General features: G+C 51.1%; 1 protein-coding gene across 3 annotated transcripts in view; it reads right to left on the bottom strand.

Annotated features, from left to right (window-relative positions):
- DVL3 (dishevelled segment polarity protein 3) overlaps window positions 1-12,269 on the bottom strand; it is a 32,370-nt gene extending 20,101 nt beyond the window's left edge. For all 3 annotated transcript variants that reach the window (XM_082287777.1, XM_082287779.1, XM_082287778.1), the window contains exon 1: window positions 12,078-12,269. In XM_082287777.1, the coding sequence (XP_082143903.1) occupies window positions 12,078-12,244 (167 nt within the window). In that variant the 5' untranslated portion in view covers window positions 12,245-12,269. The remainder of the gene's footprint in view (window positions 1-12,077) is intronic.
- Between the last annotated feature and the right edge of the window lie 703 nt (window positions 12,270-12,972).

The raw sequence follows: 12,972 nt of genomic DNA, 5'->3' as shown, positions 1-12,972 counted from the left end.
GTACAATAACAGTGGCCAAAAGCTGGGCTTGTATTCAGGATGGGAGAGGAAAACAGGCCCAAAGAGGCCTCAGCCAGAGACGTGTATGAGACAGGGTAAAATCCTGATGTGGTTGCTGTGGTTCACACTAATGTTGTGAGACAGCAAGCACACCGGAGGAAGGAGGCTTGGTCTGCTGTGACACTTCGCTCCATCTGGACACAGACAGCAGGAAGAGCCCACAAGGCAGAGCTGCAAAACAGCAGCTCCTGCCAACAGAGAGAAAAGGAGAGAGGTGAAAAAAGTGCAGAGGTGGACAAAGGGTTTTTCTGGCTACTGCTGGTAAAAAAACGCAAAGGACACAACACCAGCTTATCAAGAAGCTTGTGAATGAGGTGTTTGGGCCCCACAGGGAGCTCCTTGCAAGTCCCCATGAGTGAGAAGTCACTCCCCCACTTCCAGGCTGGCTAGAAGAGCAACAGCCTCCTCTGCAATGTCCAGGGGCCTCACACTGGTTAAGACAACTGTGAGGAGCTGTAAAGAGCCCCAAGGGCTGCTGGGGGGACAGTGTGATGTTTGCACATACACCACAACCAAGGGAGAAGGCCATGATGCCTGTGAAGGCTCTGCATGCACCATGAGGAATGCAGGACCAGGCCTTCCTTTACTGGCCCTCAGCTGAGGGACACCAAGTCAGTCCTGCTTTTTCTAACAGCAAGCGAGGTTCCTGCCAAGAAAGCGCTGCTGCTGTGGAATGTGCTGGGCCAGCAGTACAGCTCATTCCTGGAAAAGCATCAACTCAGCGGGAGAGCAAGGAGAGGAGAAGAGGGGGAAATTGGGAAGAGGGGGAGGGTGGGAAACAAAGTCTGAAAGCCTGGACTTCCACACCTGGGGAAGTACAGAGCGGTCTGCTCACCAGCACCCCCTCGTCACGGGCTGCCAGCACAGCAGCCCTGCCCAGCACCAGCCCTATGCTCTAGGACCTTTCTGCCAGCCAGATACCTCCAGAGCAGGTCTGCAACCACACAGACCAAGGCAGATGTCTGTGGGGAAGAGAAGCAAGGTTCATTTCCTCCCATCGTGTCAATAATTAATTTAATTTAATGACAGATCTCCACAAGGAGATGACAAAGCAGCCTCCACATGCATCTTGTCCTCAAGACACTGACCAGTTCACATTGCTCTCTCCTTGCATAAACAATTTTGCAAGAGTCTCCCCAGGAAACTGGCTTAACCTCCTACCCGATGGGAAGGGGTCTTGAAGCATGACAGGCTGTAGATAGCTGCACCTACTCTGCACATCCAGCTGGGCTGCCATCAGCAACAGCTTTGCTAACTGGGTGGGTCTGCAAGACATAGAGAGAACCCCCATAAAACCAACAGGCAGTTAATAAAGCTCACAACTAAGTTTCACCACAAAACATTTGCCAAAGACAATGAAAAGGACTCACGCAAAGAAGAGTCTTTCAGTGTTACAACAGCTGCATGGTGCCAAAGACAGAACTCTGTCCCTGATCCCAAGCTATTGCAGTACTCTGAAAAATGGGTAAACAGTGATACTACATCCCTCTGGTCCTAAAATGCAGGAGGCAGAAGAAAACATGAGGGGTCTGAACACTCATAAGAAGCATTTCTGACCATTGCTAGGCCAGGGACACACATTCTTTTTCTTCCTCATCTGCTTTTGATGGTGTCATGCAGGGGATGGTACAAAAAATTCCCTGTATAAAAAACCAGCAAATAGAGCACATTTTAGTAGCCTTTTATATACTTCATCAATTTCATTAACACCAGTCTTATTCACCAAACTCCATTCAAGACATAGGGCCAAACCCTTGAATACACCAAGTAACCTATCAAGCATCCTTTACCAGGCCAGCCAGGCTTGCCCTCCAGTCAGCAAATACTGTTCAACTGCTGGAAGAAAGAGACAAGAAAGGTGCTCCAGTCCTAACCAAACCAAGCATGTGCTGGCACACAACTTACTCGACCAGAGGTCCAGAAAGCAGATGAAAGCCATACAGGAGGACCCAATACATCACTGTAAATTAAAAATCTTCATAGTTCCCATGAGGTCTTACCAGGACTCACCTCTACACCAGGAATCATCTTCCTTTTCAACAAAAGGGTAAGTTTCCCCTCAGCTTAGAAGAGGACAGTGTCTTGGATCACTATAGCACCAGATCCAACTGCTGCTTTTCTTTGACACTGTGAACTCCCAGGCCTGACTACAAACCCTTCTACATGGGACAGCTGAGTCACATCCAGCTCCAACACCATGCACACTAGCAGAGATGTTACACACCTCTGTGTTAATTTGGAACTGCCCCAAGGAAACCTGGAGCTCACCCTAAACTGATGCAGATGCTGATATCCTCAAAGTCCCCTGACACTTTCAGGATGCCTAGACAAGGAATAGTCTTAAAGAGTTTTCCCAAGTTTAAACTTTTGGCCCCAGCTGAAACAACACATTTTTAATCTAGAAGAAAAATCGACCTCACAGGACCCCCTTCAGGACCCAAAGGTGCATTTACCAGCTCGAGGTCTAAGGTAGATTTGCCATAAGGGAGTCAGCTCCACACCCAGAACGATGAAAATCTACCCCTCTCAGAGCCACAAAAACCAGTAAGAAAACTCAAATGAACACAGTACAATAGCAAGACTTCATGCATTGAGGCCCTGTATGGACTTTCAGTATGGCCCAGCCCCAGCTGGGCCCACAGGCAAGTCTCTGTGTGAATGGCACTAAGATACTGGTTGAGCTAGGCAGGGCTGAATGAACTGGGACAGCTGGTTAGCTGTATGCAAACACAAGTATGGAGTTTGCATATCCATGACAGCTTCTGGAAAAAGCTTCAGTTTGAGAAGCTGCTGCGCCCTGGGGCCAACCAGGCAACAGCCATCGGCACTGCAGGAACTTTCTCCCTGCCCTGATGGCATCAGGCCACCCCAAAGTTGTCACCCGCTGCTGACACTGCTCTGGCTGTCAACAACAGCAGCACAGCACAATGCAGTGTAGAGGGGACAACCTATTTGCTTGCAGATCACGAGACACGAAAAGACCACGAGTAGGTGGGTCAGAGTAATGCTGAGGGAAAGAGTTGAAGCCCAGGTGAGGGCAGGTTACTGTGCCAACATCAGCTTCCCTGCTATAATAATCCATGCAGAGCCAAAGCTCCTGAAACACAGACCCCTGTGGCACACTCTTGGCGTCCCCAGAACCAGCCAGCAGCCACCAGCAAACAAGGAAAAGCCCACAAACTCTGTTACCCAGACCTAGAATTCCCAGCCTATCACAGAGACAGCTGCCAGCAATCAGAGGGGCCACATAGCAAATAAATTCCTCTCCAAAGCCTAGGAGCAGGTCAAAAACCAGCAGAGGAAAGACCTTCCCACACAGCAGCCAGTGACAGCTCTCCCAGAAACAGAGCTTTGCTCCAAGTCATGTGAGGAAGCCTTTCCCACTTCAGGTTCTGTCTACAGCCAGGACCAGAAGGACAGACTCCCACTGCAGCAACTCAGTCACTGCTCACACTGCATGCTCTTTTCCTCCAGCTCTAACATCATAGCAAATTTTAGCCAACAAGACACAAGGACAGATACCCCAGTGAGGGGATAATCACCACAAAGGATTTAGTGGAATAGGGTACCCAAATGCTGCTTCTGCTGCCTTCCATAGCGAGCTGTGACCGGAAAAACAACACCTCTGGCATGTCACCTTTAATAAATAACTGATACAACAGTCCCAACCCTCCGCTGCGATACTGAATTACATGGCACAGGAAGGTCAGCACCAGGCATCTCTGCCTGCCAAAGCTTCCAGAGTTCCAGCCCATTCCTGGATGGGTTAAATGTTAGTGCTACAGTAGTAACAACACATCAATGGAAACAAGTGAAACCAAGAGCTTTGGGGCTCAGGGAAACACTAATGCTTCAACTCTGCAAGTTAATGCAGACCTCGGAGACAGTGATACTCACAGCCCAAAAGCTCACACTCTCTCCTAAGGCCACCATGGCATTACACAGATAAGCACATGGACAAAGCAGACAAAGTCACAGAGATTAGACTAATTCCCCTATTTGTACCTTATTGAAATGCCTTCCAAAAAGCCTTTACAAAAGGCTTTGGTCCAAAAATTTCCAACGGCAGCCACCAGCAGGATTAAGTTTTACTTAACTTGCCAGCTGCTGCCTAACAAGCCAGCACCAGTGGGACAAACAGTAACACAGCCACGTGGTGCCACATCTCCCTTCTGGAAAACAACCATCCATCCAGCACAGGTCAGAAGGGCAGGCTCTGAATAACAAACAAGGGATGGAGAGAGGAGGAAATCAATAGGAAACACCAAAAACACACAGCCCTGACTGCTGCCTCATCAGATGTGCAGCATGATGCAAAGCTGGTGCAACATGAAGGCAATTTCCAGCGGACTCAGTCTCTGCTGTGTTCTGCAAGCCCAGATCCTCTTCATGGGCTTTTACACAGATCAAATATCTTAAACCACAACATTGTTCTATCTATTTGGATGCAGTCAAGGGTGGAGGAGTAGCAATTCATTACAGCAGGTACCCTCAGCTCAGAACAGTTCAGCAACTGCCATGCAGACATGGAAGAGGCTTCCCACCCCTTTAAGTACACTGAGCTCAAAAAGGACTTCAGGAATTTCAACTATGCTCCCTACACCTCTACACATACAGCTCTCAAGTCTAGATGAAGGGCCTGATGCCCACCCCTGACAGAGGATCGAAGCCAAACCCATCTGTGCAGCAGAAAAGCTCAGGGGAAACCAGATTTTCTTTGCTTATATTCACAGGCCCTTCTTTCCTGAGCATCCCTACATGCGTTGTGATGGGTAGCTGCCTCCACCTTCGAGAGTTCAGGCCTGCAGGGAGACCAGGAGGGAAAATCACAGGAGAAAGAGGCCAGGAGCATGATGGAGAAGAGGGACTTACTGAAAGCTCAGTCCTCCAAGCACATCAACCTTGGGCTCATGGACCATCTACCTCCACTCCTGCACACCAGCACCTTCCTTCTCAGAGCCCATTATGAAACGCTGCCTCCCCAGCAACATCCTGCTCTCACTGCAGCCACATAGGAAAGAGCATCACTGCTTACACTACCACCCAGAAGACCCAGTACCCACCCTGCGGGTGAGCCAATGTCTGGGATTTGGGAACGGCCAAAATCTAGATGAAATTCTGGAGTTCACTTTAGAAAAAAGATGTATTTCAGCAAGAACCAGAAAACTGAGCAGTGGGGCCACCACTATCATCCCATAACAACAAAAAACACTCAGGTCGTGACCCAAATTATGGTGGTTTATGAGCCATTTTTTATGGCATTTTGCCTTGACCTCCAAGACTGAGCCATGCTGGAGCACAGCTGTACCACATTCAGGGCACACGGATTTACTTTGCAGCAATTTCTGAGACATCGAGGTAGGTTTTTGTTCTGTGCTGGAATTTGGAGGACCAGAGTCCTCCACATGATTTCAAAACACTGAACTGCACTAAAACAGCTGCATTCTCATGGCTGAGTAAAGGTTTCTTGACCTTTTTTCTTTTTTTCAGAAATCACAAAAGAGGCTTAAAATTAAGAAACATTCCCATCAAACACATAACTGAAAACAATGCCTCTCCAAGAAAAATGCTGGCTTCAACATAACGCCATATTTTGGGAGAAAATACATTCAGTCAAAAAAAAAATTCTGACCAGCTCTGGCTGCAAACTAGTTCAATAGCTGTTGTAAAGCTTCATTGTTTGCATAGTACAGACAAGGCCTTAGGGAAATTGGTCTGCAGCCTGATTTGGCTAACTTGGCTTTCCGAACGCCACCCCTGGGCAAAGAAACCAGGCTGTGACTGCCATCCAATGTGGCCTTCAGAGCACAGCTCCAACCACAACTGAGAAAGCTGGACACCTACAGAGTCAGTAATAGCTGGGTCTGAACAGCAGGACACACACGGCCAGGCGCAGACAATACAATCCAGGGAAGCAGGGAACACTGTTAACTAACCATCTCCATCTTCACCTCAGCCCTGGCACTGCTGTAGCCCCCACCACCACAACACTTGGAAACAGCCTCCAGCTGCAGCTCCAGCCAGAATCAGCTCCAGTGTCCATGGGCCACCCCTAGCACGGGCAGCATTACAGGAACTCCCCACCACAAATGCAGACGGTGGTTAGCAGCTCTCTGCCAAATCCTCAGCAGTTCAAGAGACAGAGGCACAGGCTGCAGTAACCTACATGCAAAATGTCTGAAATAACTGCTGGTGGGCCCTTGCTAACCAGGGCAGCTCACCTCACAGCAGGCACAGAAACACATCGTCTGGAGCACAACAGATGTGGCCTCTCGTGTAAAGTGCTGCCCTTCACATGGAAAAGACAGGGACTGACCACAAACTTTTGGAAAAAAGTGATGGCCACCTTCCAGTAGGGCCAATGCTGTCACTTAGACCACCACAAAGGACGTGAGCATGCAAGGGAGTTTTGTAGGCCCTTTCACTCACAGACTTTTTGCCAACCTCTCCCAGCAAGAAATTTATGCTGACATGGAAGCAGTCTCCACCAGGGGCATGGGACAGGCAAAGGTCTTCAGCAGACAGCAAAAGTTTCCAATTAAAAATAAATTTTAAAAATTTCCCAAAATCAAAATAAAACAACTCCCCCAACTCATGCTACAAAGAGCTGGCAGGAAAGGCAGGGGCACCATGCCAGTGCTCACCACTGCTTAGACACTGACACTGCTTATTAAGTTTAGGATCCCTTCCCCAGCTCCCAGCATTTCCAGCCAGAAGGACAGTCACTGCTGGCATCAATTTCAAAAAGACCCTGCAATAAAAATAAATCACTCGGCCCTTCAGAGAGCATCAACGCGTTTCCTCGTGCACATGTGCAGAGATGAGGCCGCCAAATACCAATGGCATCTGACCCCTACACTGGGAATTCCAGCAGCACCCGCTTTGTTCTGCCTCCAGAGCGTTGTCCTAATCACTGCCTCGTACCCAGCTTTGGAGAGCAGGTGATAATTAAGCAGGTCTGGATAAGATACTGGGCCAGTGATTAGTTGGATACCAATTTTCACTTCACAGCTGAGACCAAGGAATCACTCACCACAGCTCTGAAACTAAAATTGGAATGGAGACCCGCAAGAGGGAGAAACCAGCAGTGGTAGGAGGAGCAGTACCATCCCACCACTGTACCTCAGACCACTGGTGTCCTCCCAGCAGAATCAGTAGGATGGGGAGGAGTGGTCCCCTTGCAGGAGAATGGGGCCTTTCTGCTCTCCAGTCTAGAAGAGGGGAGGTGGCCGAGTGAAGGTAAGTGAAATGATCACCAAAGTGATTTCTTCACAGGCAAAAGAAATTCAAACTTTCAGGCACACTTTATGGAAAGACAAGGCAGAACTTCAGGCCAGGTGCTAAGGGTTTACCTGGACATACAAACTGCACTCATTAAACTACTTTGAAAAGTTTAGCTTAAACTTTAGCATGCCCCTGTGGGAACACATTTTGATCGATAGAAAATGATCAGTATCAATTAGAAACAAAAAATGAATCAAAAGAAACCACAATTCAGCTGATACAAGAACATTCTCAGAAGTTGTACCAGATGAAAAGACAAATCTGTAGTTCAGCTGAGGCAAACACGCACAATACCTGGCTGGTAAGAAGGCCATGCTGCCCAGGTACATTTCTCATGAGGGACTTGGGTAGGAGACAACACTTTACACATGACTGAAGCTCATGTCCCAGCAAACTACAAACTACAGACCATCAGCATGCTTGTGCCCTTCCCAACTGCACAGGTGGCCAGAAGAATTTACAGTCCTGTTCTTGCAGCACCTCTAAGGAACTGAGAGCTCTGTCATGCTAAGATCCACACAAATGTTTGCCCAAGAAGTTCCCAGTGTAAAGTGGACAAGACAAGGCACAGCTGGAAAATCCATTTTATGGATTAGGAACAAAAACCCAGAAATTAAGAAGTCTGCTCAAAATCCTATGAAAAACCCGGGAGTGGTCTGATGGAGAACATGGATCTCACAAGTGGTCGCAGCACTGCACTGATCTAAGGTGCTCTCCTGCTGACCAGCACACAGCTCTTACCTGTGAAACACTGAATGAAAAGATCCAAGCTGCAGGAAAAAACCTTCCTTCTCTAATGAGCACAATGTTAGCAGGCCAAGGGTAGTTCCACACTTCATGGTGAGACACATCCACACCAAGTGTCTCAGGTCCAAGAAGAGTCTACCACACCTGTGCACTGCCACACTCACACCATCCAGCAGCTGATCTTCCTGTGCCTCCACTTCTGGGATTAGCAACACACAAAGCCACCAAGGGCACAGATATCTGCACCCTGTTATGTACAGCTGTAGGCCAATGCATCAGGAACAAAACTCTGCAGCCTTCCTGCTGCTCATAACTCCTCTCCCCAGGACCAGGTGCATGAATTCCCATTTCTCCTCCTTCCCACCCAGAAGTGACACCACTCTGGGGTCTTAATTTGGAGCTGAGCACACACTCCTGTCATAGCTTGACAACTCCACAGCCACCCACGGGAGCCTCAGTTCACATTTCCAAGGAGATGTAAACACTGAAGCTGCTCCATCACAACTCAGATTCTCAGAGCAAACAAATATTAACAAGATAAACAAAAGAATGAAAAATCCCACACACCAAGACTGAGGCTGTAATACTGCCTTGGGGATGGGGTGAGCTGAAGGGAATACCAGACTGGAGATCCACAGCCTGGAAAAAAGGAGGAAGAGGGAGAAACAGATTCAGGCTAGGCAACAGAGGTGAGAGGAAACATTGGACATCCTGCTCCAGCTGGCCCTGGAAGGTGAGATGCCTTTGTTCCTAATAATAGATGAGAGAAAAAGTTTGGTTTATGCCACAGGGATCCTGCAGAAGGTCCAAAGCAGAACCATGGGACCCGCAGGCCTCCTCCTCAGTGATCAGCTGCCTTAAGGCCATCCACTCCATCTCTCACTGAGGGGCTTTAACCTGGGTCCTACTCCTGGACACTGCCCAGCTGACAGACACCAACCCAGCACAAGCCAGGCAGAAGGCATCCTGAGGGAATTCCCAGAGAGAAGGGGCTGAGAGGAATATATGCGTGAGAGAGAAATGCTCTTCCCCGTCACACAGCTTCTGAATGCCACCATTGTTAACCTTCTAGTTTTCACTAATTGCCCATGCATTTACAGTCAAGCAGCCAAGGTGCCTCCTGCCCTTCTGTCTCTTGATTCTCCCTGCAGGCCAATGGCTTGCTTTCTCATGGACATCAATTACCAGGGATCATGAAATTTTTCAGCTGGACTTGATGATCTTAAAGGTCTTTTTAAACCAAAATAATTCTATGATTCTATTTTGTGTGCTGCCTGGGGCTTCAGGGCTGCCCAGAGACAAGGCTGCAGCTGGACTGCTCTGGTTGTTCCCACCATGTTCCAGCCAACCACTAGCACGTTCTTCAGCTCTCTGGAAAGGAGCAGAGACAGCTTTCCTGATGAAGCATCCATGGTGACCCTATGAGAGGCTTGCTCTCTCTGTCACACCCCAGGCACATGCTGCTCCAACTGCACAACTTACTGCCCAGGACTCCTCCAAGGAACGGGCTGCCCACACAGAGCCCCCAACCCCCTCTCAGCTGCACGTTCCCTTCCAGAGAGGTTTATGCTTCCCAAACAAATTAGCTGAACTGGTCACAACAAAAATCTCATCCCATGCATTTCTGACACAACTGAACTTGCAGTGTCTTCCTGAGTGATTTTCCCCTCTCCCTGCTATCACCTACACCAACTCCCTATACTGCTTTATTGGTGAGTTTTGTTAATCTATCATCTACCGCCTCTTGTAGAACCTTAAAGAGATAGAGGAGGATGAAAAGGCACAGCACAAAACTTCACTGCCACCAGACCCCTCTTCCCAATGTGAGATGCTGCTATTTATTACTAAACTTTGTTTATAGTTACACACTCTCCCACCCACATGGCAATGTTTCATTCAAGACAAGTTTGAATTCACTTCAAGAACAACATTTCAAAGGATCCCAAAGCATTTGTTTACAAACAGCATGTATGGAGAATTCACTTCTCCCACCAATGAACAAGGTCCCCTCTGAGACAGGGAGAGGCAGCTGTTTCATAGCACCCAACGCTACTCAACAGCTGAGGGACAGGAAATGATCCACAGACAACTGATATTGCTGAGGAAATTGATGGAAAACAAGGGCTGGAGACTTCTACTTGCCAGGACAAAATGGACTAAAGCTCTCCACTGGGTCAGGAGGAATTTAGGGAGGCAAAGCGTCCCAGACTGTGGTCAAAGGAGTCACTCCAAATTTCAAGCCTCATCTGAAAGCTGGCATCTCCCAAACTAACGGGAACCTGGGCACTGGGATAATTTGGCTGAGGAGGGGAGAGCACCCCCTGCTGAGACAGCCACACAGATCTCATCCAAGCCCCAAACAGGCCCAGCCCTGTTCAACATGGGGTACAAGCCAAAATCACAGCCTGAAGAAGTATTTGGTGCAGTGAGAAGACACTGGGAAACCGAAAACACTTTGCAATCCCAGCTCCATACACAAGACCTACTGTAAACACTAAATCTTCAGAGAGGGAAGGATCACGCAACTCCTTCAAATACCGAAGTCCTAGGAATGGTAAAGGGTCACATGTTGTGGAAACCAAGAGGGTCCCAAGATGGAAACAGGGATCCTCAAAAAGGCTAAAGGAGAGTCAGATGTAGGAAATCTGGACAAAACAGTGAGGACAACGGGTCTTACAGGGAGCTGGGTTCACATGGTACTTGCTCCCCAGAACAGTAACCAACTTTACGCAGGTAGGAGACAGCAGGGGCTCCCCAGATGATCAGTGAGTACAACAGCCAAACAAGGAACAGAAAACACCTCCAAAGAACCAACCATGATGGGAGGAACCAAAGGTCATCACAAAAGAAGTGATGGAAACACCAGTGTTGCAAGAGAGATGCCCAGCAGGAGATGGGATATCAGGCAGGGTTGCACCCCTCTTCCATACAGATCCATCCCAGAGATAGAGCATGGGACATCTCACTTTGAGGATGGGACATGTACGTGGGTACGGTGGGTCTTGCACACACCCCTTGCTCAGAGACGGGCAGCACACGGAGAGCTCTCACTCCTTCTCCATGAAGGCAGGGGAGGAGAAACCTGGTCCTCTCTACCCATTCTTCCCAAAAATGAGATGCGGAGGACAAAGCTGCCAAAATGGATGACCCTTCCCAAAATGGATGGTAGGAGAACAAAATCGTCCCCAAATCCATTTCTTGGAAAGTGCTGATGGAGGTGGCACTACCTCCACACCCTTTTGGCAGAGGGAGCAAGGGGCACTCTCACCAGGCAGGTACAGTGGGAGATGCCCAGGCCCTTCTGGTGGAGAATGACAGTCCTGAGTAGGATACAACCTGGGAATGCCACCCTAGACACCCCAATGTGGGCTGCATGGGAGATACCACCTCAGGCGACGTGTTGGCCAAACATCCTGAGCACGGGGAGGGGGTGACCCTCAGATGGGGATGATGGTCTCCTCCAGGGGGTGATGGTCTCCACCAAGGTGCCTCTGGCACCTAAAGGAGGCTCCCTCACCGAAGAGGTAGCATGGGGCAGCTTCCCCAGAGCTGATGAGGGATCTGAGGATGTGGGGCTGTTCCCGGAGGCAACACCCAGGGACAACGAACCCCTGAGAATGTGCACGGGGGGGTATCCCCACCAGCCTCCCCCAGGTAAGGTCCTGGGGGTGCGTGGAGGGTGTGTTCCCCCACACAGAACCCAAACGGGTCAGCATTCCCATCCTCTCCAACGCAAGGCTATGGGGATGGAGGATGGATGCGGGTCCCCCTCCCCGGGCCGGGTACGAGTGGGGCACCTCCCCACCCCGGGGGTCCCGGCCCCGCCGTCCCGGGAGCGCTCCGCGGGCCGAGGGGGCAGCCGGCCCCGGCCCCAGCCCCGTGCGGGGCGGGTGCTCCCCAGCCGCCCCCCACTGCTCCCCGGGTAGGCCCACGGGGCTCGGGCTCCACGCGTGGCCCCGGGGGACCGGGCCCGGGCCCGCGCTCACCCAAAGTCGTCGTCCATGGACTTGAAGTAGAACTTGTAGTTGGGGCGGTTGAGGAGGCCCTTGAAGTCGCCGAGGGTGACGCGCTCGGCCGGGATCGGCAGCTTCACCAGGTACGGCGTCTCCTGCTCGTCCAGGTGGTAAATGATCTTCGTCTCGGCCGCCGCCATGGCGCCCCTGCCCGGCCGCCAGGCCTCCGCCTCCGCCGCCTCCTCCGCCCCGGCCCGGACCCCCAGACCCGGCCCGGCCCCCGCCCGCGCCCCGGCCCGGCTGCGGCCTCCGCACGCCCGGTCCCCCCGCGCCCCTTGTTCTCCGGGTCCCAGCGCCGCCCGGCTGCACGGCGCAGGCTCGGCCTCGGCCGGCCCCGCCCCGCCCGCCGTCCCGGCCCCGCCGGAACCGGAACCGGCGCCCCGCGGGGCCGCGGCGCGGAGCGGGACCGACCTCGCACCCGCCACCCGCCGTGGACCAGGAGCGTGGGCCCAGATCCTGCCACGATGCTGGCCCGCACCCTGCCCCCAAGGCAGATCCCGTAACGATTGGAGACCCCCCCCCCCTTCACTGGAGCTGACCCCCTCCTTTGGAAGTGATCCCCCTACACATCCATCCACCCCTACTGCTGCTGTGCCCCATGTGCGTGCGTGACTTCTGGGACTGCACACCTCCAGCCCCATTGCCCGTGGGTACTTTGGGATTTATACTTTACATCCACGTCCTCCTATCCACGGCCTGGTACTCCCCGTGCACCCACATTCCCAGTGCCAGCTGGGAATATACCTCTCACAGGCTTCCCACCCCCATTCAGCTTTCACACCCCCCTTACACCCACTGAAGCTGCTTCTGCCGACACCCCAGGCCTCCCCTTCCGTCTCTGCAGCCCTGGTCCTTTATCACACACCTC

The sequence above is a fragment of the Coloeus monedula genome, assembly GCF_965178545.1.
Source record: "Coloeus monedula genome assembly, chromosome: 10".
Taxonomy (NCBI): Eukaryota; Metazoa; Chordata; class Aves; order Passeriformes; family Corvidae; genus Coloeus; species Coloeus monedula.
The sequence above is the reverse complement of the archived record's forward strand: the minus strand, read 5'-3'. Positions and strand labels throughout refer to the sequence as shown.